Below are 24,529 nucleotides of genomic sequence, written 5' to 3' on the forward strand. Positions count from 1 at the left end.
GAAAATTGAAATAGTCCCGCATCAAGATTTGGAGCAATTCCCCTTTTCGTAGCAACCGAAGGCAGCAAAGGCTCACTCCCTTTTTCTCTGGGTAGAAGATGGGCGACCTCTCATCTCAGCAAGGGAGATGGAGAGATCTCGACATGCTCCTCGCCAGGCCCGGCAACATCGTCTCCAATGGCTTCGACCCCTCCCCGACCGTGAGTCCCTCATCCTCTCAATTCTCTACCCCTATGCTCTCTTTCTCTTGTCTCAAATATTTCCGGGGATTCCGGTTCTTGGATGCAGCTGCGGGAGGAGATCGGGGAGTACGCGAGGGTTTTGGTGGTCGGGGCTGGTGGGTTGGGCTGCGAGCTGCTCAAGGATTTGGCTCTGTGTGGTTTCAAGAGCATTGATGTCATTGATATGGACACCATCGAGGTCTCCAATCTAAATCGCCAGTTCCTCTTCAGGTTTAAAACGATCCTTTTGGATTTGCCCTTCTTTTCTCGTTCCTTCTTAGAATGGTGTTAACTTTAGGTCGGAAAATCTATTTAATTTGTTAATCAGTATGCATGTTTGAACTCATTTATTGCATTATTAAGTACTGACTGAACTAGGACTTGTAAAATTTGGTTCCACTCAAATTATTTCCTCTCGTGATTTACTTGTTAGAAAGCGTTTGCATTAATTCATCCACAAGCATGATCTAGTCAACCACAAACATATGATTATAACCTGCATAAGCATTCTAGCATAATCTTTCACTGAGCTTCAAGAGAATCCTGCTTTCTAAAGTGTTCCTGATACATATATAATTATATACTCTCTCTTTGATAATGGTGCTACAGGCTACAAGATGTTGGAAAGTCCAAGGCAGAAGTAGCTGCAAAGCGCGTTATGGAAAGAGTTAGTGGGGTGACTATTGTACCTCATTTTTGTAGGATTGAGGATAAGGACATAGAATTTTACAGCGATTTCAGTATTATTGTTCTTGGTCTCGATTCAATTGAGGCTCGCAGCTATATAAATTCTGTAGCTTGTAGTTTCCTAGGTAAGTTTCTCATATTCAGATAACACATTTGGTTCCTGTAATAATTGCATTTGAGATTTGTTGATTTTGCTTTTTTTCCTTCCTATATTAGAACAGTATGACAATGTGTTCAGTATAGCTGCTTGTTATTAAGGGTATCACATTTTATATTAATGACATACATATGCATGCTTTTATAGTTACTTTCACTCCTCCAATATTAGCTAATATGTGTCATTTTTATGGTAAATGTAGAGTATGACCATGATGACAACCCAGTAGCAGAAACAGTCAAACCTATGGTTGATGGTGGAACTGAGGGTTTTAAAGGTCACGCTCGAGTGATATTGCCAGGGTCAACACCTTGCTTTGAGTGCAACATTTGGCTTTTTCCTCCTCAGGTGAAGTTCCCATTATGTACTCTTGCAGAGACACCACGTACTGCTGCTCATTGTATTGAATATGCACATTTGATCAAGTGGGATGAGGTACTACTAAAATCTCTTCATTTCTTGATACTTTTAAAGCTTTTGGGAGTTTAATCATTTGAATCCATTTTGGTAGGTACACAGTGGAAAACCTTTTGACGCTGATGATCCTGAGCACATGCAGTGGGTTTACTCAGAGGTTTGCTAGCTTATAAGGTTCCTCACTCTTTCATCTAAATTTTAGTTCCAACTTTTCATGTGTAATACTTACACAGGCTCTAAAGAGAGCAGAGCTTTTTGGCATCACTGGAGTTACTTATTCCTTGACTCAGGTACTCTTATCTTATCTCTTTTTTTTTGGTTGCTATTAAGCTTAAGTACTTAAGACTATCTATAGCAACCTGTTCAAGAATGTCACTTAGGCCTTTTATGTAAAGGTTCTGTATTTTAAGCTTTAAGATACTGCAGAAGTACATCGTCGACTGTTTTGGAGTATTATAGGAGTAAACAACATATTCACTCTTAAGAATGACAATTAGACATAACATATTCACATATTCGCTGTTAATAAGGGCATCAAACATCAGGATTATCCATCTTATATAATTTATCTAAATGTAAACATCATATTAGTTTTCATATATGACCCCGTTGTGGAGTTCCAAAATTATCTCTGGGCTTTGTCCTTTTTTCACCCTCTGAACCTGCAAGCAAGCTCTCGTTTCTTTAATATGATGTTAGTGAACCTTTTGTACTTTTTACAAAGTTAAAAATCATTCAGTAGCAAGCTATATCTGTATGTTGTGTAGGGCGTCGTCAAGAATATCATTCCAGCTATTGCTTCTACAAATGCAATTGTATCTGCTGCTTGTGCTTTGGAAGCCTTAAAGATTGTATCTGGATGCAGCAAGACTTTATCCAATTATCTTACGTGAGTCTTGTTTTCTGATAATTAATCTTTTAAATTTAGAAATTGGAAACCTTTATTTTAGCTTTCTGTGACTGAAATGTTGACAGTCTTTGACTCACATGTTTTATGTGATATGTTCTAATAGTATTGACATTATTTCAAGACTTTATCGACCACTCAATCTTAGATATAGATGGTTAATTCAATTCAAAGGGCATTGCAATGTACAATGCTCCCAGGGATATAAAGTCTAGGGAGGGAAATTGTATGTAGCCGGCAGCCTTACCCTCAATTACTGAAGAGGTTATTTCCACAACTTTGGTCTTTTGATCAGTTGAATAATAGGACACTTTAACTAAATGAAACTATGTTTTAGGTGCCAAAAATAGTTTGAACCATGGTTCAAAGTTTCAGTTTATTTCTATTTTGACCCCTTAAAAGAAAAGGAAATTTCAGGTCACAATAATTTGGTTTCAGCTGCAACTTGGTTTCAGCTGATTGTGGTCCAAAACAAACGTCAAACCTAGCAACCTTGATAGTTTTGGCCTTAACCATTGAATTTGGTCTTAGTTTTCAATAAGTTCGGCCACTACAATTCTCTCGGGTGAAACTTCAAACCATTGTTTGAACTGTTGAGGTCACTGGAATATCCGGTTGATAAAATTTTATCTTGAGGAACTTTGATAAGCAAGATTTGAAATTTCATTCTTGGAGTGTTAAGCTGATAAGGGACCAGATTTGCTATTTGCAAGTCTAACGATAATGCTATTGATGTCAATTCTACTGTCAAGGCATAATTTATATGGTGAATGAGGCTAACAATCTTATTTTCTGATCTAGAAAACAATTTCAAAGCTTTAGAATATCATCTCTTATTCTTTTCTCTTTACTGGTAGTAGATACTTATTGTCGGAATTAACTATAATTTTTATTTGCTTACCTCTGTCTATTAGAATATAAAATATAAAAATTATTGTTCTTTAATAGCTTAAGCCAAGGGTTCTGAGTATCGAAATCATGATCGATTGAAAACGATACGTGTCAGCCATATCAATACCGACAAATTTGTAATTATGTGAAATTGTAAAAATTATTTAATGCAGACAAATTTCCAAAAATTTAGAAAAAAATACTAAAATAAAACAAAATTACTTACATAGGAAGTCTAGAAACAAAAGTACTCACTCAAAACCACGTTATATTAAAAGTTGGATTTATAAATTTCTGTGTTGGTCATTATCATTATCACTATGAGAAAATATTAATGGACCGCTAAGTATTTTAAAGAGTGATTGCATCAAACTAGTCATATCAAATGACTAATTTTCTTATTATGTCTGAGGATTAGGAATTTAGAATAATAAATAGCATATGAATTATATGACCACTTTAAAAAATGACTACTCTATGAATCAGAGTTATAGGCAATGGCAGAGCTAGTAATTTTTGTTGGCCGGGAGGCAAAACTATTAAAATTTATTATAGTTCAGTATTCAAAAGTTATTATATAAGTTAGTTAACATCAACAAACTTTTACCGGACAAATATGATAGGGCACTATCCCACTTTTCTCGAAGGAAAAAAAGGTTTTACTTGTACTTGTGATCAGGAGATAATAGATTAATGTTAATTAATCTGAACTTGCTAAAGATTATAGTTATTTTCTAGGACCTCAATGAGATCTAATTTTCAAAAAGCATTCCATTGTTGAAAGAATTGCTATAAATTTTGGGTATCTGTATAAAAAAAAAAAATCAAAATGGTTAAAGGGAATCGTATTTTGATGGTTAAAAGGATCCTATTATATGAGTGTTTCTGTGTCCAAATTTTAGTGACATAGGTTTAACTAAGACATCGTGAATTCCCACCTCTCAAAAGAAAATAAAAAACAATATTGTTTTCAATTTTGATTACCTATTTCTTTTATCTTACCATATAGAACCAACTAATTTATATTATATATCACCCGCTATAAAGCAGAGATATGGTTACAAGATATGTGGATACTTTAATATGGGATACGATAAATTTTTAAAAGTAGGATATAGATTGGCATGAATACGTTGATCAATAAAGAAATAAATAATGTATTTTTAATCTTTTGTCAACCAATATAACATATGGTAAAAAAATGATAACATCCCAAAAATGATAAGATAAAAGAAAAAAAAAGCTACAGATTTAATATCCATATATTTAAAACTTTAGAATAATATTATAACAAAAATTAATATGAAACTCAAAATATTAGTGAAACAATGAAATCTAATTCAACTATACATTTACAACTATTTTGGATCTTTAAATGATTTTCAAAATATATATTTAATTCACTGTCAAATAAACAAAACTTAAAATATCATAAAGGATCGAATGATCCTATATACATAATGTATATGTTTTATAGCATCTTTTAGCAACCCAAAAAAAAAAAGATTGGATGATCAAGAAATGTATTGTAGTCATATCTCGCCGTATCGGAACTATTATTTTTAATTCAGATATTTCTCTAGCAGTATCAGATAGGTATAATGCCATATTGGAGTTTGATACATATCAGATACCGGTACAGAGATTAAACGAAGTATTTGTGCTTCATAAATCACGGGATTACTATTAGCATATGCACAAATTCGATATTTACTCTATATAAAATCTGTAAATACAAAGAATGTTTTGGGGGGATTACGTAGAATAAAACAATATAAGGGTGCGGCTGCAAGATTAAAAATTTGTTTGATTTTCCATATTTTTAGCCTAACATGTTGACAATGGACCCTACTGAATGGTTGGGAATTAATGTGAAGGGAAGGACGTGACATTTCTCATCTAACAAAATTTATGATTGAAAAATAATCATAATAACTAAATAGTTGGGCCTAGGAAATTTTTACCAATCAAGAGAGGGCAATTGTCAAGCTCGACTGATATATATGTATATCTTTAGTTTCTCTATTTTTAACCTATGACTTTTCTCAGCAAATGTGGGAGAGATGATCTCACTACCAAGTGTATCATCAAGATCAGAAGTATTATTGGTGCTGTTAATACTACTTTATCCATTGTTGTTGAACAATTCATATTAGCCTCTACCCTCATTACTGTCAGTCCTTCTTATAATGCCTCATTTGACTAAGGGTTGTTTCTATTATCCAATAATCCATCAATTATTTTGCTATGTGTATAACCTCATACAAAAAATCTCATTTCAGACTTATCACTATCTATAGGTTGTAATACTTTGACAAGAAACTCGAATATTGCGGTGATAATTGCGATATTGTCTCAAAATATGTTTTTAAGAACTAGCTCTGCGAAGCTTCATCTATCTTTGATCTTTAGGTTTCATCTTATTAATTTATATATGGAAAATTATATCAAGAGTGTCATATGGGATTAGATCTACGACATGCTATTAATAATAAAAAAACAAAAAATAGATGTGAAAATACTATCACAAAGTGAAAATAAATTTACGTGGTAAAATCGTAGACATGGGTAAAAAATTATGGATGCAAACTTGAATTAAAATTAATCACTAATAATCATAGCAACTACAAGATTGACTTACAGACTATTTCCCCACGACTATGTTTATAAGGTCTTGTACGTTCAAACTCATGATGCACTGTTTTCCGTGATTGATTTTGTGATCTTAATGACACTTGATATTGATTCTCGAGATATAGTTTTTTAGATTTGATGTAAATATAATGAGTACAAGATTGATTTAGCACTTTCGTCTGAAGTCGTTGGTCGTTCTTCAAAAGTTTCTTGAAGTATAAATAAAAACGACTACATAGGGTTGCGTTAAAAACTCCTTATATACCTTCTTCAAATAAGGTATAATAAGCCCTCAAAGATTCTCTATGAAAGCTTCACATTCACAAAAATTTATGCATTCAAATGTCTGACACCAAAAGTCCATGTTTTGCCTTTTGCCTTTCATATATAATTAGAGCACATCTTTTAACACCTGTACATCAAAGGTCTTGGACTTTTTGGTTCGAATCTCTTTTAATATGGTTAGAACAATTTCCAGAAGATATGCCTTTTCACTTGAAATTCTTTATGATCATTATGAGACTTTAGAATATTTTGAAACATATCGCCAATAAAATAAAATTCTTATAGGATAGACTATTTTTATGATGTAAATATTCATATAATATCATCCTTATATTACATGATGCTATTCGATACTAGAAAATGAGTGTGTATAATGATGCGGAGTTTTATGATTTTTTCACTACCAATTATTTGCCTAAGTAATATAAAGAATTCAGTTATGGTTATATATAAAGTTTGTCATCTTTTGACCTTTCTGGTTATATATAGATTGCTGGCTAGTTATCATTATTATCATTACGAGCATTTTGTCTTTCAACTTACTGCATGCAAACTAATCATAATCTTCTCTATTTTTAAGAGTGTTAGTTCTGCAAAGTAATCAACTAATCATGATAGTTTTTTAGGTATAATGGCCTTGTAGGAACTCACGTCAAAGTCACTGATTTTGTCAAAGATAAGGACTGTCTTGTATGCGGACCTGGCACTCTTCTTGAGATAAAACCCTCAGTTACTCTTTACCAGGTAATTCAAACTAGTCTTCACGCCAGAAGTTAATTTCTTTTTCTTGCTAAGTTTATATTTTGTGATCTTCATTTGATTTTCATATGTAAAGGCTTCTCCAAATTGTGTATTTTGCAAGAACCATATTTGTGGAAGACGTAGAAAATAAAAATAAATAAGAAACACATTAATATAAGGAATGTGGTTATTTGCCATGATTTTTTCTTGTTCATGAACTGGGAACTGTTGGTACAGTGCAGTTGTTTCATTAGAGAGATTGGTCTATTGGAGAGGGGATTTATTAGCTTCTGATGAAGCACACATAAAGAACAATTAGAAGTGCCAGTTTTGATGCCATAAGTGGGTGTGCATTTGTTTCAATCATGTGTTCTAGATACACTTGCCAGCATAATTCCTTTATTGTCAACCGATTAGATCTCCCTGCATATTAGGTATTCTCTTAGTGAAGGTTGCTTAACAATTTGCATATATACACGTATAGACATATATGATGTGATTGTAGACTAGACAAATATCATTTTGGTTAAATTTTTGATCATTTGCTACCTGTAATTGGCAATGATTTAGATCCAGATACTATATCTCAGCCATTTCTGGTTATTGGGTTGGTCTATAACTGTAGGTTTGTAAGATCCTTCCATGGCTCATATAACATTTATTTGAAAAAATAAATTTGTACTTTTTAAAGACTTTTTAAATTAATTATTAATAGAATATTATTTTATTGATTAAAATTTATACTACATATAAATTCAATTACAATCTTATCTTTGATTTGATGAAAGTTATTTTAAAAATTCTTTCTCCTCCGTCCTAGTTTTAATTTTTAAGTTCACTAACAAGAGAAATAAACAATACCAAGTATGGACGATGCCCTATCAAAATAAAATCTACAAGGATGTAACTATGGTATATCATCTATATGTAAATCTATATATAATGTGTTTGGCATTGGAGGGGTTGCTTATCTATCTACTTCCAACTGTTCGTATGCCCTATGAGAATGGTTAAGGACCTTGTATAAGTATATGCTTCATTTGGAACTCTGGATTCTTCAAAGATGGTTGGTGTAACAAGAAAATAAGCATGCGTGTACATGAAAATTATTGCAGAAGCGAGAAACTCTATTAATTCTTATTTGAGCTTAATGATCTGATTATAAAAAGGGCAAGGTTTGTCAGTAATTAATATCATAGTTGCAAGTAAGCACAACTTGTTTATAGGCTGGGGTGGGGATGGGAATGTGGGGAATGAATTACGCTTAGTTAAGAAAATGTTGAAATTTGCTGAGTTATTATTATATCATGAAACCTCTTGTTTGAAAAAGAAGCGAAAACAGAAGTGCTGAGAGAATGGAAGATGTCATTGGATCATGTTTCCTTTTCCTTGATTACACATGTGCAAATTATATTGTTATTTGCAATCCATTTCTAATTGAGTTGTGCACCGCACCTTTTGCCTTTGGAAAACCTTAGCAATAATATATTACCATTTATGGAGGAGCTATTTCCACGTTATTTTACTGACAGATTATGCTCGTCTTTTTCCCTTGTGACAGTTCATTGAAATGCTCGGGCAACATCCTGAAATTCTTTTGTCAAAACCTAGTGTCACACACCAAGGCAAGAATTTGTACATGCAGTCGCCTCCGATACTAGAAGAAATGACTCGATCAAATCTTACTCTTCTAATGTTTGATCTCTTGGGTAAAGTCTCGAGGGACACTCTTCATGTCAGTGGTGCTTGTGAGAAGAATGGCAAGAAAGTATCTTGCCTAAGGAAATTACGAGTTGTATTTCAAGGAGTTGGAGATGGAATGACGGACATGGATACAGCTGGTAGCTCTTGAATTTGTTCATCAGACAACATATCGAACATTCCATGCAAAACAGATTATTAGGTGTTTATAGTTTCAGATCTCAAATGGTACAGTTTTTTCTTTTGACATTCTGGTGATTAGTTATGTTCTTGGAATCATTTGTCTAATTTGAGATCAGATGCAATGTGGGTTCTAGTTATTTGGTACAAGTACCAAATAGAAGTAGGAAATGGTATACAAAACTTTAGTGTGTCAATCCTCCAAACGGGGCCAGGTTGGATCTGTCCACTCTACTGCTCAGTGTCTGAGATTATTACCTTTCGAAGAATTCAAAAGGGAGAAGTATAGATTGTAGAACAATGGGTTGTGATGCCGGAGGAAACAGAATATTGGAGTTGATAATGACTATTCTTCTTTGTTCACTTGAGAAATTCTATGTAAAGACATAATTTTGCCCTCATTCGTCTTGTATTAGATGATTTTTATCTTTTCTCTTTTTGAGTATAAAAAATATATGAAACAATGTGTTCTCATAGACAGTAGTTCATCTTTTCCTTTTTTCTTTTTGCCGACCTATTTGGAATGAGTGCATGCATGCTTCTTTACTGCAGTTTTAAAAGCTTAAGTAGAAACTTGCTTAAATTTTGCTAAAGAGGTAGTAAATTTAAAGGATCTAGAAGGCCTGTTTAGAAAGATTCAGTTGCTTTTATGTGCTATTGCTTGTGCAGTTGGCTTTCTCGTACAAGTGCTATATATATATATATGTTTTGATTAACATACCGTGTTTCATCTCTACTGATTCAAGCAGAGAATACCGTGTCTCATTAATTCTTGGTTCACTCTAGAGCCAAATATTGAAAGTAATATTATGGTATACATACAGCAGCATGGATCAGCAGTTCAGCTCCATACGGTAATTAATAGTCATGACCACAATAGGCATACATTGCTTGTCTGCACTGCTCTTGGAAATTCATAGAAACAACACTGAGAACACCAATAACAACCCGAGAATGCGAACATTTAAACAATCTGGTGGGCAAGGTTAATTAACAAACGGATACTGCTCATACCTGGTGGCACAATCAACGAGCACCGATCTCGCTCCGATCCTCATGCCACAAGTGCTATTCATCTTCTGCTCCGCCGACCGGAGACAAAGCGAACAATCTCCGGTCGTGAGGTTATTCACGCACATCGCATGCCCATATGCAAAGGCATTAGGGTAGGGGGAGATGTTGTAGTAGTTTTGATCCTTGTAAGTTGGTGTAACTGTTAGCAGATCCGAGAGGACATAAGCCAGACTGATAGCAAAAGGATCTCCGCTGGTGTATGTCTTGGAGTTGCATAGCACTTGAGTGATGTTGGTGTTGGGAATGCTACTGACCATTGCTCCAGACATCATCACTAGCATAGCAATTGTGAGGCTGTTCATCTTTCTCCTAGGGAACAGATAAAAAAACCAGGAGCTTTAAAATTTAAATCCTTCTCAAAGTTGTACCTTTGTTGCCTTGGTATTTGACATTTCAAAACAGAACTATGTCCGGATTTATTTGGCTTTGTATGATATTTAGATGCCCTCTCCTAGCTAGTTTCCGGAGTTCTTTGGCTTTCTCTGGCATAGGAAAGTTATCTTCATGGAGTGTTGTATTTGACTTATCTTTCCAACATTAGATGCTTCTTTAGTGATATAAATAATTCACAATCTTACGCTGTTTAGAGACTAGCAATTTTAATCCTTTATATTCCAACAAATTAATATATTAAGCTCTTTTGTCTAGTATTCCAATAGTTGAGACACTCAGTGATTAAGAATTCAACTAAAAGAATAACTCAGAATAAGGAGAGTCTATGAGTGATTCATTTATATATACACTTAATTAATTTCCTAGTAATGTCTCATTTATAATGTTAAGAAAAAAGGATCTTAAAAAAACAAATAAAAATGCCCAGGTCCGGTTGCCGGCGATTCCTTCAGAAAAGAAAACCATAGTTAGCTTTGCATCATTGTTTGATTAAAGGCAACATTAATATGATTTAATCCTTATTACGAATAATTTACAAAGAGATAATTAAGGAAAAGTCCTCCAAGAGGATAGCCGAGAAGGCAGGGAAATCACTCCCTCCGCCAGTGTAAATTTGCATCAAATTAACCCTTGCAGGACGTCGACGGCCGTCGTAACCCCGTTCGGGACCATCACTCCGACCAGTAGAAGGCGACGGAGGGGAGAGAGACTCGGGAGACCAAACGGGGAAGAATTTAATACTTTTCCCAGTCATTGATTTGAATTAGTTTTCATGAACCTCAGGATGTACACCTTTTGCTTTAATCTCAAAATAATACTTAATTAACTATGGAAATGTTGTAATTTTTTTTTAACATCAAATTTTCTAAACTTTTTAATATTTTTTTATACCAAAATAGATTGTTTTTTATATTTATTATTACGAAGAAATTTTTACCTGTAGCTATAACTAAAACATTGAATTTATAAGTATTTTATGTTTTTATTTAACTCGAGTTTGACGTTTTTATTTTACAATAAAATATTGAACATTTCAGCATTTTATTTGTAAGAATTCATTTAATTTAATATTTTAGTTGCTTATGTTAAAACTTTACTTTTATATAAAAACTTTTATCTTGGTAGCATTTCTACCCTAATGGTAAAAAGCTTATGAATTAAACATTTTTTGTATTGCTATAATGCAATAGACCTATTTTGATAGTAAATTTGAGGAGCAATCTATATTAATAAATAAATTTTAATACATGACTACTTTGGTCAAAAGATTTAATAGATACATTTACATATAATATGTATTAATAAATAATTTTTTGAGGCGAGCCTATCCAACTGAGCCAAAGCGAGCTAGCTTCAGCTTATGCTCATTAGGCTCGACTCACCCAAATTCGGCCCGAACCTATCCGGTTTTAGTCGAGCTAAGCTCGGCCTGAACCCGATTTAGGCCTGGCCCGACTCGAGCCCAATATGGTAGTGGGTGGCATAAGCTAAGCCTTTGCCTACCCAGCCCGACCCGAAAGCTCGATCCACTACTCTCATCTATAGCCTAACCCATAATGTATACATATTCATATAATTATTTTAGTCATACATTAGATATTTAGTAAACTATATATTAATATATATGTATGTTTTCATGAAAGATAACTAAAACTTCTTCATATAAACCCATTAAACCCGGCCCAATAAAATATAATAATTTTATATTTAACGCATTATGTTAGAGCCATTATACCCAACCCAAACCCAATATGTAATGGGCTAGTGGGCGGTAATAGGCTAGAATATTCTAGCCCGACACGAACCTGGCCCGGATCGAGTAATTGGTGGGTCAGGCCGTGAACAAATATTTAAGCCCGATTGGCCCGAAAAGTCTGGCCCAGCCGATGATCATGTCTACTACAGGCCATCCCCGTGGGGCCCTCTCCCAAGTTCCAATAGGCATCTTTTATTAGCTTTAAAAGCCCACAGTCTTCATCTTGGGCTTGGTCTTGGGCCAAATTCCACCGTCCCGGCCCATTAGATTAACCTCTGGAATCTCTCCTCCCACAGAAATGAGAATATGAGCTGGATCGGGTGAAAGGCTGGAGGGAGGAGCCACGTGCTCCACAGTCATCTGCCACCTTACCTTCCCCCACCCAACCGACCACCGCCAATGCTGTCACGTGTCCCAACTCAATACAAGGGCTTAGACGTGCATCTGATACCAGAAAGAAAACAAACATTAATTGCAATCTCCTCCATTAATTTATTACTTAATACTTCACTGGATGCCAACTCCTGCAAACAAACATCTGGCTTCCAAATTAGACCCAATCTTCGGACCGCATGTCTCGCCTTTATATATTATATATTATATACTTTTTGTTGTCTGACATTATAGATTCACATTAGATCAACTGAGGGTTTATAAAGTAAATAACTTTGAACCTTTGACCTCCTCTAAGTCTAGGAAGAAGACAATATATACCAGTGGGAATAGGGCTTTGAGATGACATGTATTCTGATAACAACTGAGGGATGGCAGCATCCCCAGCTGTTTGGTGACTGACATGCACTACTAAAGCATATATGTATATATAGATGGAGAGAGAGAGAATAAAAACTGGAGCAATTTTAATAATTCCTGCAACTGGTAGTGAACTGTGAGACAAGTCCCCTGTAAAGAAGAAGACTTATTAGAGTTTTCCACTGCTCCATCTCATTAAGACAGCTATCTATGATCTGTACTCCCTATGATAGGATGATCAAGATAAAGGTGGGTCTTACTTTTCATGATATTTTCATTGATGTTATGATTCATAACTAAGTTTAGCGTTAGTTAGTAGGTCATAAAATCGATTCCAATTCTAAAAACTATTTATTATAAATTAACTATTTAATTATTAGTGATTTAATTCGTTCTGGTTTACTAGAGAAGTAGTTTAGCTGAATAATATTTTATAACTTAGTATGTTGGTTAAAATTTAGTAAAACTTATGTGTCTTTATATTAAGAAAATGTGACCGACTCTTTGCTTAACTCATGTCTAGTTTTTACTAGAAGCCTATGTTAGGATCTAAATCAGATGATTTAGATAAAAATTAGCTGATAAAATTTGGTTAAAAATTAGCAATTAGTGTTGGGTTGAAGAGAAGAGACAAAGTAACCCTCACAAGGCTACAATTACTTAATGATAAAGGTACAAAATAGTTTGTAAAAATGAGGGGAAAAGATTTATTATGATTGCTATTGGATTGTTCAAATATCACCTAAATTTTTTTTCTAAAAATAGTTTTGAGACCTACTCATTGAATCGAAACAAGATTAAAGTAGAAATTAGATAGTGGGTCAAGCCACACCATACTAACACAGTTGACTAGGGCATAACTAGCTTAAGCTGTTAACCATAAAATTATTTCTTCTACTAGTGTTACAGATTTTAATGAAAGTCAAATATCACCTCAATTTTACCTAATTACAATTACAACTTCTATCAAAAAATGTAATGAAAAATATGGTCCATGAGATAAAAAGTTCCTTTAAAAAAGGCTCATATTATATTAATATATAATGTTTCTCGAGTTTAAATCTCATTAATATTAATTTAATTGGGGCATTATTAAATTTTTACTATACAGAGTTATATGTTTGGTTGGGACTCTTTTAATCAATTAAAACAAGAGTAAAAATTTTATACTTCTAAACAATAAATGAGTTTTGGGAACCCAGGGCTTCTACTTAACTCACTAACTAGTCTAAAAGTTTAGGTTGTTAAAGAACAAAGTAACTTTTATATTTTATATTCTAACATCTGATTACATTGATATCTCTTAATATATCCTCTGAATAACTTCTCCAGACCATTGTGATTAAAATTTCTAGGCTATAACATGCATTGAACCTGCTCACCAGAGCTGTTGCAATGTATATTGCTTTCATCCAGCTGTGCAAGAAACCAAGCTCAATAACTACTGGAAAGTAGTTAACAAATGTCAAAACTATTCTGATAGGAGTAGTCATTAATGTTGTATATGGACATTATCCATTACTGGATTTCCTAGTTCCTGGCTGAAATCTTATCTGCTAGCTAAATGGATAGGATTCTGAGGATCCAAACCCGATAAATCTGAGCTGGATAGGATTTGATTGGTGGGTTAGACTCTATAGTGTATCATCCTTGGCCACCACTATGAGAGAATTTAAAAATAAATAAATAAATAAGAGATTATTATGTTTGAAAAAAAAACTAGAGATAAATAATAGAGAATTTTGGCTAAGTGAAGGTGAAGCAAGTACTGGTCCAACGGTCCACATCATCAGCTGACGTGAGATGTGGAGCTTAAGTAGAGTGGTTGACGTGGAGGGAAGTGAGCCTTACTAGTTATGACTTAAAATTCAACTCTATAATTAAAGAGTGGGCACTTCTATTTTCGTCAAGAAAGAAGCCAATTTTAATTAATTCGATCTATTAATATGATTAATTCGAGGGGGTTAAAACCATAAAAGTGGAATTTAGCTTATAAAAAAGGGAGGCCGAAAGACATTCCTCAAGTTGGTGGTGCCATGGGAGCAGAGGAGGATGTGGTGGAGAGTACGTTGGATGATTGATGTCTTCGTTGGCAAAGTGCTTGCCTGATGCCCCTCATCCCCCCCACCCCCTTCTCCCTTCTCCCTTTCTCCCAACTGGATAAATATTAGAACGCGTTTATAAATCCTATGCACCAAAATAATTCCATCTAAATTTCCTGGGGCCAAAAAAGAGGGATTAGCCAACTGCCGTGGGGCCCAAAATCCACACCGAATCCACATGCCCTCTTCCCCCCATCACCAGGCTCAACTATTAAACCCCCATTGTCCACCCCCCCTCCCACAGAAACTACAAGAGAAAGGAAGGAAGGAAGATCTATGGAAGTAGATGGTGATAAGTAGATAGAAAAAGATCCCAACTTTCATCCATATTTATCATTCTCTCTCCCTATCTCTCGATCGATTTGTTGACGGTGGTAGTCTATGGAGGTGGAAGATGATGTCTTCTTTGCAGATCTCAGCAAGCAGATTGCGCTGCTAATAATGGATGAGGAGGAGGAATACCCTGTGCAATGCCCGCCGCTTCCAGCCCAGGTTAGTGCCCACGTCTTATAGGAGATTTATATCTTAGATGTTTGGTTTGCTAGAAGTGCACAGATTCATTAGTGTTTGTTTGGAATTGGAATGGAAACAGGAGGGAATGGGATTCCCTTACTTTCCTCAGGCCATCATCCCACCGTCATATACCTATGAGGTGGCACACAGAAGGGAAAGCAAAGGAACAGGGGTGTTCATCCCAAGATCCACACTCCCAAGGAAGAAGAACAGATCAAGTAGGCCCAACTCATTCAATTCCAAATCACAGAGGCTGCAGCATGAGAGATCTGGAGTAGCAGCAGTCTCCCATGTTACTAACAACACTAGTCAATTGTACTCTAAACAGGCCTCTGTGGCAAGAGGTGGTGCAGCAAAGGCTGGCCTCTTCTATTAGCTCTATTACTAACTCTAATATTCTGGCCCTTTAAGTTTGTTTTACAATTGTTAAAGGTCACATTAGTGATTGCTTGTAAACTTGCCAACAATAAGATTTTGCCATAAGCCCCAATTGTATCTCTGAAGAGGGCTCAGAGTAAGCTGCAGCACCCTCTTCTTTTGAAGTCTGTAGAATATTATTGATTGCTATTTTGGGTGGGCCAAGGTGCTCATTGTATGTTTTTTAATCAGGCTGGTCTAATGGAAAAGAAGGTGAAATAATTTAGCACCTTTTGATCTGTGTTGAGCTCATATTATATTCAGTATCATGTGATAAGATCCAGCTAGCTCTGAGTGAGTTAGGAACTTCCAGCCGTAGCTGGAGGGTAGTGGCAGCCTGATCTGAGTGGTTGCCAAACTTTCAACCAAGTAAAAGTTTACTTATATTTGACTGGTAGTCAATCATGTGTTGCAAAACTATACTTCAATCAAAAACATTATTAGGTAAATGGATTTAAAGTAGAGCATGAATTCAATTCTTTAAGTATGCCGTTAGATGTAAGTTAAAACGCATTAATTGTGCATATTTGCCGGCCCTAATAATGCCCGAAAAGGAACTTAGAATTTAAATAAGCTGATACATTGGTGCTATACTCTCACCAAACCTAGTCTAAACAAATTCTATCATGGCTAAACTAGTTATCTACACGACGAGCTACAGTGTCCAACTCGGCTAAGTCCGATCCTCATACTAGTCAGGCAGGCTAAAGGCTGGAATTTGAACTCAATCCAGATGGGCCAAAGCCCATGCCAGACTTTATCCTGCCCATGCATAATTATAATGCCTTTGATATTAGACTTTATCCTCTCCAACGCCTCGTTTCAATAAGAATCATGATGTCACGAATATTTCTTGAAAAGCATCAGAGTAATAAGATATTTGTTGAAGATATGAAAATCTATAGGACCTAACTTTTCTCCATAGCCATCCATGCCAGATAGCACCAGAAACAAACTTTTTATCTGGAATCGTAACTTAGGGGACATCAAATCTTTATCATTATAGATGTGTAAACAAACCTCCAGTTGGACGTCTGCTTAAATAGAGAGGATGCTAACTTGACCCTAAAATGATTCACATCACTTCATTGTAATAAAAGAATAAACTGCAGCAAACAATGACTTCCTTGCATATATAAATCAAGAACTTATTACATCTATCACCATATATTGACATATATTTCAGTATCAGAAACCTTTCAATTAGAAGAACTATTACCCATATATAAATGTATATATATATATATCTTACAATGTAAAGAAATCAACTCTATTAACAATCAGCAGCCAAAATTGCCGGTTTTCCTCTTCCTGACTACCTGAAATTAATTAGAGGAAGTCCATGCTCAGCTCCAATGGAGCTTCTCCTCTTTCTCTCTTTCTCTCTCCCCCCATTCTCACTGGGAGGGAAGTTAACTTTTTTTTCACTCATTGCAGACTGCATTGAGAAGAACATGGCCTAGCATCAAGTCTACAAAGTACTGGTGGCCCACCACCCCATCCCTCCACCTCGCCTTCGCCGGCGACCGCCCGTAGTGGACGCCGTCGTTGCACCGGTTGTCGTAGTGCCAGGGGAACGTCATGTCGAAGTCGTCGATCACCCCGCCGCCCGAAAGCAATCCTTTGTCCTTCAGCTTCTCCAACAGAACGCCATTGAACGCCTCCATCTTGCTGGGGTTGAAGGCGAGGTCCCTCGCGTACCCTCCCGTGGCGATCGTCGACCGGTAGAATATTCTCGGCATCGTCTTTCCCCTCTTCTCGACCACATGCCTCATCACCTCCTCCCAGAACTTCGCAGCGTACTCCGCCCCCTCCGCGAACGCCCGGATGCTCTTCCAGTAGATGCCGTCGTGCAGGCCGGAGTTTAGCACCACGGCGTCCGGGACCCGGTCCTCCTCCTCCTCCGTCGAGAAGTACTTCCACAGCATCCTCTTGAACTCCTCGTTCCTCAAAGATTGCAAGCCTAAGTAATTCTCAGTCGCATTCCAATGCCCATTGAAGATGCTGGTGATCCTGACCGACTCCGACTCGTTCCTCGGGTTCGTGAAGCGCAGGTCGAATCGCCGCGGCACGGCGGAGATCTCCGGCCGGCCGAGGATAAAATTGAGCATGTTCCGGATCGTGTCGACGTGGTTGGAGTCGCCCCAGAAGAAGATCCATTTGTTCCTGAGGCATCTCCATGCTGAGTCCTGAGCGAAGATCTTGAAGGAGCAATGGGCGGAGTAGACCCAGCCGTTGCTCTCCAACGCCCCCAATGGCCCCTCGCACCATGGCTTCTTGCAGGGGAAGTTGGGGTCGAGGCATCGGTATCGGCCTTGGTCGTCGACCTCGCAGGATTCCTCCCCGCCGTGGCGAGTCCACCGGCCCGACCAGATCTCCTTCGCGAAGTCGGCCCTGCGGCAGACGTGTAAGTCCGGTAGGGTGCCGGCATTGCTCCGGCGGAAGCTAATCGGGATTCTCCGCACTTCTTTACGGTAGTTGAACCTTTGCGGCGAGAACTTTAGCCCCTGGAAGCTCCGGAAGAGGAGGACGATGGTGAGCTGGAACTCGCCGGAGGAGTCCGGGTGGACTTGGAGCTCGAAGGAGTAGGAGCCGTTCCCGTGGTCGACGACGGGCGGGCGCGATTTCCAAGAGTCCCCGGAGAGGTCGGTCTCGAAGTAGTCGCCTCCGAGGCAGCGCGGCCGGCCGGAGGCGTCGAGGGCCGAGAAGGTGAACCGGTGGATCTCGGCGGCGGAGAGCTCCACGCGTGGGGCGCCGTCGAGGGCGGGGAGGGAGATGTTAGTGGCGACGGAGTCACGGCAGGGCTCCCCTCCAGGGGAGAGCCAGCGGGAGAGGAGGGTGGAGGTGAAGTTGGAGGGCATGGGCACGGAGATCCACTTAAAAATGGCGGGTCTCGGCGGCGGCGGAGGAGAAGTAGAAATGGAGTAGGTGCCGACGTAGAGGTTGAGATGGAGAGGAGGAGGAGGAGGAGAGAAGTCGAGCGTCCACAGGGAGAGAGAGAGGGAAACCAAGAGGGCCACGGAGAGGAGCTTCGAGAGCAACCAACGGTTGGGGAAGGTGGCGGTGCCTTCCTTATCGCCTCCATGGGAAGCTTGCTTCTCCATTGGAGCGAGTGCCGACATTCTCGGGAAGAAGGAGGAGGAGGAGAAAGAAAAAGGAGAAACGGATTGGAGTTGGGGACCTTGAGGCTGGGGACCTCGGGGTTGGGGTTGGTTAATTAATTCCATAGACGAAGAACACGGGTCAAGTATCGAGGGACCCGATTCTGCCCCCATTATTTACGCAATAAAAAACAAAAGGATTTTGCCGAGATAAAGGTAAAGATAAACTAATCTAACCAACCCTATACATATTCTGTTTTGCAACTCTTTTCCTAAACTAACTAAATACTAAATAATAATAATAATAATAATAATTTATCCTTTTTCTCACCTGCAAATCTGCAAGCAAGCAAATCAATACGTTAGAATCGAGAAGAGGATCCTTCTCCTTCTCCTTCTCCTTCTCCTTCTCGAAAAGAAATAAAAGGGTAAATGGGATATTACAGCGACGATGGATTACTATATTTATATGACATCGGGAGGGAGGGCAGCCGGGGAAGTACTATAAATGGAAGAACCAGCTCATCCCAGAAAAATTATTGGCTCCGTACAAGTTGGTATGGTTTAGTTATGATGTACTGTTTGTAAAACGGAATTAGGTGCAACTCACCCACTCTTGGTTAGTTCTATCTCAGTCTCGCCTCCGTCCACGTACTTTGAATACCTACAAAAGAATTTAGTAGAGCTGGTGGTTGTAATTGATATCATCATGCCATTGCTCTTTTGGATAGATGATAATTAGGTAGGCCTACTTGGCTACTTATGGAATCAATCTAAGGCCCATCATACCATCGATCATCGCTTCTTTCTTATATTATTATTATTATCATTACTTCTGAAATAATCTTTCTTAGTATATACCGTGTTCTTAATTTCCAAATATATTTTTAGCGTATTTGGCTAGGCCCTACTCGCAATCTTATTTATTCGAATAGTTTATCTTTGACACGTCATTTACCGCACATGAACTCGATTGTTAGATTTACAGTGCTGAAACAGAAGTGTATCTCCAAATTTACATTTGGATTATTAATTTCTAAAAGAAAGAAGCAAAATTGCGGCTATATTGGCGGCCACTATGCCACAGGAGATAAGCAAAGGATAACAGGAAAGAAATCTAAGCTGTTCCCGGACAAGATCCACCAGAAAAGATGGAATCAAAAGGAGACGATTTCGGCGCCTTCATCGAGAGATTCGAGCTGCATCCTCCTCCTCCCTCTCCCCAGCAGCCTCCACTCCCTTTGCAAGGTCTCACTTTTGCTGTCAAAGATATGTAAGTTTTAATTTCTTCTGCTCAATTCCTTCAGAATTTGCAGTTCTAAAAGCTTTTTATCCACTCAATGCTTGATAAGCCCTTTTGGGTAAACGTGAATTTACTTGTAGATTTGATATCAGTGGCCATGTCACTGGCTTTGGCAATCCAGACTGGGCAAGGACGCACCCAGCAGCTACATCTACTTCTCCTGTTGTCTTGGCAACTATTGCTGCAGGTGCTGTATGTGTTGGTAAAACTATCATGGATGAGATGGCTTATAGGTTAGAGATTATAGATGTTTCGCTTCTATTAGACCATTCATTGAAGCTATTATATCATGATTCAATGATTCATGTTAAAGGTTTGTTGCAGCATAAATGGGGAGAATAAGCATTACGGCACACCTGTTAATCCATGTGCTCCGGATCGAGTGCCAGGAGGATCGTCCAGTGGGTCTGCTGTAGTGGTTGCGGCGAAGCTTGTTGATTTCTCTCTAGGTTGTGTCTCACAAGAAGTTGCATTTTGTAGTGCCATATGACCTTATTGATCATCTGTTCGTGTGTAGTGTGGTGTAGATTATTGGTTCATTAACTCACAGCATTAGATTTTGAGTCAATTAGTTCTCTAACTAGTTTAAGCAATCTACATGCTTTTTTGCTGCAATGAGTTGGGTTTTCTCTTCACTGTCTTTAATCAATTTATTTTTCTGATTGTAATTGGTTCTTGATGCTCTCCATAGGTACTGACACTGGTGGAAGTGTTCGGGTACCTGCGGCCTATTGTGGCATTTTTGGATTTCGGCCTTCACATGGCGTTGTTTTGAAAACTGGGGTCATTCCAATGGCTCAACGCTTTGATACTGTCGGTACACTTCTCACCACCTGATAAGGAAATGGTTAACTATCTAGCATCTTTAATTATTTGTCAGTAAAGATTGTACATCAAGATGCTAAGTCATCAGCTCATGTCGCTAAACCTTTCCATCAGAAACTATGAAGACAAACCTATTGAGTGAATAATTGTTACATTGTTGTACATTTAATTTAATGAGCATGTGTGCTATAACTAAATTACCAACTAACATGCCAGTTCCACAAAAGGGCTGATACGATCTGTACTATCTCATAGCATGACTGCACTTGACACAGACTGACATGGAAAGATTAAGAAGTTTGTGAGAGTGAAATACTATAGAGCCAAGTGTACCACAGAAGTGCTGATAATGCACAATAATGCATTGTAATTTTTCATTCACTTAATTATTTTTGACAACTGATTAGTTTCAGATGAAACTTCAAATTATAATTTCAGCACGAGCACCAACAGATTTCCATGTTTCAAAATTTTATGCGAAATGCCTATCCATTACTCTAAGCTCATGCTGTTGTTGACCTCTATGCTTAGTAGTTCTTTGACATCTGTATTAGTTGTTTGACACAAACTTTTCATCCAGGATGGTTTGCTAGAGATCTCACAACTTTAACTCGAGTTGGCCGAGTATTGTTACCGTTACCGTTACCTATTGATGCTACCAAGAAACCTACTCATGTTATAATTCCTAGTGACTGCTTCCAACATTTAGGTTCTCCAAGTGACCAAACTTATCATATCCTCAATGTATCAGTTGAGAAGACCTTTGGTGGTAAGTGCGTGTTCTTTCTGTTAAACTTGACTCTGCATTCACTTCTTATTTCCTGGCATACTTCAGCTTGTCATTGTATGTTTATGTACAATTTGATCACTTCAGGTAATACAATAGACAATAAGGACCTTGGAGACTATATTAGCAACAATGTTCCAAGCATAGGAAATTTCATCAGTAAATTCTGTGAGAATCAAGCATATTCTATACCAGCATTGGCAGTTCTTTCACATTGCATGCGGTTGATTCAAAGGTTATAATCTTGCAATCATATCTGATTTAAATTTCTGGAGTTGTTTTTATTTGATCTTTCTGTGCTTTCACTTTCAAAGTCTACTTGTGGAATAAGTGATGGAAAAGTCAGAGGTTTCTTGTCATGGAACCCCATAGTGAAATGCTATAAATTGCTTATCTATATACAGTTCCATATTTGCAAAAAGTTATTTTTCATTCATTAAATGTGTACATGATTTCTGTTGCACACACACACACACATCTTGCAACCATATTTTTCATCCATGTCTAGTACATATATAATACTTGTTTTGTTTGGTATGACTGAGTTTTGTTGTGGTGCTTATTTTAAGATGCTAGTTTTACCCCCAGGTTAGGTGTGATATAGTTTTGTTAATTCTGTTTTGGTGCTTGGGATTTGATTTGGACGGTAAGTCCAAGTAAGCACAAATGTTATGCTGCTTTTTATTTTATTTAAATGAAACAGGGCAATGCTTGCCTTTTGTCATACATATATATATGTGCATGCATGAACTATCAGGAAATTATGGTTTTCCATATAAAATTCTTGCACTAAGATGTTGACCTAGGGGGATTATTACTTATTACTTGAATGTCTTCGTAATTAGACTTGATCAATCTAAACAAAATTCGACCATATATTGATCATTATGACATCAGACCAACTAATGATTGTAATCTGAAATTTGCACTGTTTTTATATTCTGCATCACCAAATTCAACTGTGGTGTATCTTGTAGCTTCATTCAGAATTGGCTCATGTACTCAATAATTCTAATCAGCTGCACCCTTCAAGAAGAAACACCAATATGTTCTTTATAGTTCATCTCGCATATAAGTTTGTAATTGTACCATCTATTTGCTTACATTTGTATTGATATCTTCCTCAGTTGTTAAGATGTGTTCTTATATTCCTTACGGTAAATAAATTAAGTCGTTGGAGATATAACCTTTATATTCAGAGACATCCAATATTCCTCATGGTATATACGTTGAACTTACCTTGAGATTTGTCCTCACCATTTGAAAGGAGTTTATCCCTCCACGAGTTCATATCTAAATCTTACTATTAAGTGTTCATATCTCGGAAGTACTTGATAGTATAATAATGTTTGATTTTTGTTCAATCCTCTCATGATAGAAGTTGCAGAAACATTTGGTAAATGACTCCCAAGATTCTTTTCGTAGAATTGAATATTTAATAGTGCTATTATCGAGTTTCTTAATGAAGAAATGCTCAATTGCAGATTTGAATTCAAGAATAACCATGGAGAATGGGTCAGCACTACAAAGCCTAATTTAGGTCCTGGAATACTAGAACGAGTTTCGGAAGCCCTTACAGCAACATATGAAGACATAGAGTCCTGTCATGCAGTAAGAACGGAACTCCAGTCCGCCTTGACTGCTCTTTTGGGGGTAATCCTACTTCCCATTTTTCGCCTGTCATCTTTTTTTTCCTATTTTCTTTCCTTTGAACTTATTTCTTCTTTATATGTGCTAATTATATGGACAAACACAAATAAATTGAATGTATAAATTCACGTCCAATATAACAAAACTCTTTGAGTCACTTGTTTTAAATACTCTTTTATGCTCCTTGCTAACCCCTCTCTTGATGCTTTTGCTTACTCCATGATTACATACAACAAACACCAATGGCAAGATGAACTAAAATCTCCCTCTTTTAGTATTTAATGTGATATATACTCTTTACAGAGAATTAAATCAGTTTGGCATTCAAGTAGTTTCTCTAGCAATGTTTTTATTTTCTCCTGTAGGATTATGGTGTCCTTGCAATCCCCACAGTTCCTGGGCCTCCACCTAAACTGTCCATGGAAGCTATCACACTGGAGAACTTTCGCGCTAAAGCATTCTCCTTGCTATCTATTGCTGGAATGTCCGGATTTTGCCAGGTATTAGCTAGTTTCAGTATTCACAACGCGAACACAAGAGAAGAAAGACTATATCAAAACTTCTTCTTCTTTTTTTGTTTGCAGATTAATGTGCCGCTTGGCATCCACAATAACCTTCCAGTGTCTGTTTCTCTCCTAGCAAAGCATGGTGCAGATCATTTCCTTCTCAACGTTGCGCATCAGCTTTACGACACCCTCAAGGAACAAGCAAGCATCACCTGGGAATAAGTTCACTGAAGAAGTTGCAGAAGATTGTCTTGCAAATGGTAGAGTTTAGACTCTTCCTGCTTCTCCTCCATCTCTCCCATCCTCTCCTTCACGTACTGCTTTCAAGAGGTTGGATAAGATGCTTCATGCATGAATTGCACTCTTTGTGCAAGTTGGTGATTTGAGGCAAATAGGCAAACAGATAGCTTAACTATCCTTGCAATTTACTCCCGGTTAAAAAGTAGTATAAATGAAACTGGCTCAACTCTGGTGGATGAAAATATTTTTGGGCCCTTTTGCAATTTACCTTTTCCAAGTATACTTGCA

General features: G+C 37.3%; 5 protein-coding genes across 6 annotated transcripts; 3 read left to right on the plus strand and 2 right to left on the minus strand.

Annotated features, from left to right (window-relative positions):
- Window positions 1–16: 16 nt before the first annotated feature.
- Window positions 17–9,295, plus strand: LOC140765559 (NEDD8-activating enzyme E1 catalytic subunit). The gene is made up of 9 exons (XM_073104705.1): window positions 17–200; window positions 289–452; window positions 831–1,033; window positions 1,268–1,500; window positions 1,577–1,639; window positions 1,716–1,772; window positions 2,250–2,371; window positions 6,826–6,943; window positions 8,502–9,295. Exons 1-9 carry the CDS (start codon window positions 99–101, stop codon window positions 8,790–8,792), a joined length of 1,353 nt encoding a protein of 450 aa, XP_072960806.1. The 5' UTR covers window positions 17–98; the 3' UTR covers window positions 8,793–9,295.
- A 384-nt stretch (window positions 9,296–9,679) lies between these two features.
- LOC140764492 (antifungal protein ginkbilobin-like protein) lies at window positions 9,680–10,152 on the minus strand. Its single transcript, XM_073103078.1, has 2 exons — window positions 9,836–10,152; window positions 9,680–9,749 (listed from the first exon to the last, which is right to left on the minus strand). The coding sequence occupies exons 1-2, from the start codon at window positions 10,150–10,152 to the stop codon at window positions 9,680–9,682; spliced, it is 387 nt and encodes a 128-aa protein (XP_072959179.1).
- Window positions 10,153–15,136: 4,984 nt separating this feature from the next.
- LOC140765386 (uncharacterized) lies at window positions 15,137–16,068 on the plus strand. The gene is made up of 2 exons (XM_073104445.1): window positions 15,137–15,391; window positions 15,492–16,068. The coding sequence occupies exons 1-2, from the start codon at window positions 15,281–15,283 to the stop codon at window positions 15,786–15,788; spliced, it is 408 nt and encodes a 135-aa protein (XP_072960546.1). The 5' UTR covers window positions 15,137–15,280; the 3' UTR covers window positions 15,789–16,068.
- Window positions 16,069–16,946: 878 nt separating this feature from the next.
- On the minus strand, window positions 16,947–19,093 carry LOC140764989 (uncharacterized). Its single transcript, XM_073103889.1, has one exon. The coding sequence runs from the start codon at window positions 19,054–19,056 to the stop codon at window positions 17,254–17,256; it is 1,803 nt and encodes a 600-aa protein (XP_072959990.1). The 5' UTR covers window positions 19,057–19,093; the 3' UTR covers window positions 16,947–17,253.
- Window positions 19,094–19,878: 785 nt separating this feature from the next.
- On the plus strand, window positions 19,879–24,504 carry LOC140764990 (amidase 1). 2 transcript variants are annotated; one of them, XM_073103890.1, is made up of 9 exons: window positions 19,879–20,203; window positions 20,314–20,420; window positions 20,547–20,682; window positions 20,925–21,050; window positions 21,639–21,827; window positions 21,933–22,080; window positions 23,330–23,498; window positions 23,861–23,995; window positions 24,080–24,504. In XM_073103890.1, exons 1-9 carry the CDS (start codon window positions 19,894–19,896, stop codon window positions 24,221–24,223), a joined length of 1,464 nt encoding a protein of 487 aa, XP_072959991.1. In that variant the 5' UTR covers window positions 19,879–19,893; the 3' UTR covers window positions 24,224–24,504. The 2 variants fall into 2 exon arrangements, with proteins under 2 accessions (XP_072959991.1, XP_072959992.1); XM_073103891.1 differs by having other exon boundaries at window positions 19,987–20,203; window positions 20,314–20,466; window positions 20,558–20,682.
- Window positions 24,505–24,529: the final 25 nt, after the last annotated feature.

This window comes from Typha angustifolia, chromosome 8 (genome assembly GCF_048772165.1).
Source record: "Typha angustifolia cultivar Huaian chromosome 8, ASM4877216v1, whole genome shotgun sequence".
NCBI lineage: Eukaryota > Viridiplantae > Streptophyta > Magnoliopsida > Poales > Typhaceae > Typha > Typha angustifolia.

Bases quoted from the DNA above. Each gene is read 5' to 3' on its own strand.
- LOC140765559 (XM_073104705.1), top strand. From the start codon at position 99: ATGGGCGACCTCTCATCTCAGCAAGGGAGATGGAGAGATCTCGACATG. The intron at 1,501-1,576 runs GTACTACTAAAA...CCATTTTGGTAG, and splicing joins ATTTGATCAAGTGGGATGAG to GTACACAGTGGAAAACCTTT. The intron at 6,944-8,501 runs GTAATTCAAACT...CCCTTGTGACAG, and splicing joins CCTCAGTTACTCTTTACCAG to TTCATTGAAATGCTCGGGCA.
- LOC140764492 (XM_073103078.1), bottom strand. From the start codon at position 10,152: ATGGTCAGTAGCATTCCCAACACCAACATCACTCAAGTGCTATGCAAC. The intron at 9,750-9,835 runs GTATGAGCAGTA...TGGTGTTCTCAG, and splicing joins CTCGTTGATTGTGCCACCAG to TGTTGTTTCTATGAATTTCC.
- LOC140765386 (XM_073104445.1), top strand. From the start codon at position 15,281: ATGGAGGTGGAAGATGATGTCTTCTTTGCAGATCTCAGCAAGCAGATT. The intron at 15,392-15,491 runs GTTAGTGCCCAC...GAATGGAAACAG, and splicing joins GCCCGCCGCTTCCAGCCCAG to GAGGGAATGGGATTCCCTTA.
- LOC140764989 (XM_073103889.1), bottom strand. From the start codon at position 19,056: ATGGAATTAATTAACCAACCCCAACCCCGAGGTCCCCAGCCTCAAGGT.
- LOC140764990 (XM_073103890.1), top strand. From the start codon at position 19,894: ATGAACTCGATTGTTAGATTTACAGTGCTGAAACAGAAGTGTATCTCC. The intron at 21,828-21,932 runs GTAAGTGCGTGT...TGATCACTTCAG, and splicing joins AGTTGAGAAGACCTTTGGTG to GTAATACAATAGACAATAAG. The intron at 22,081-23,329 runs GTTATAATCTTG...GCTCAATTGCAG, and splicing joins TGCATGCGGTTGATTCAAAG to ATTTGAATTCAAGAATAACC.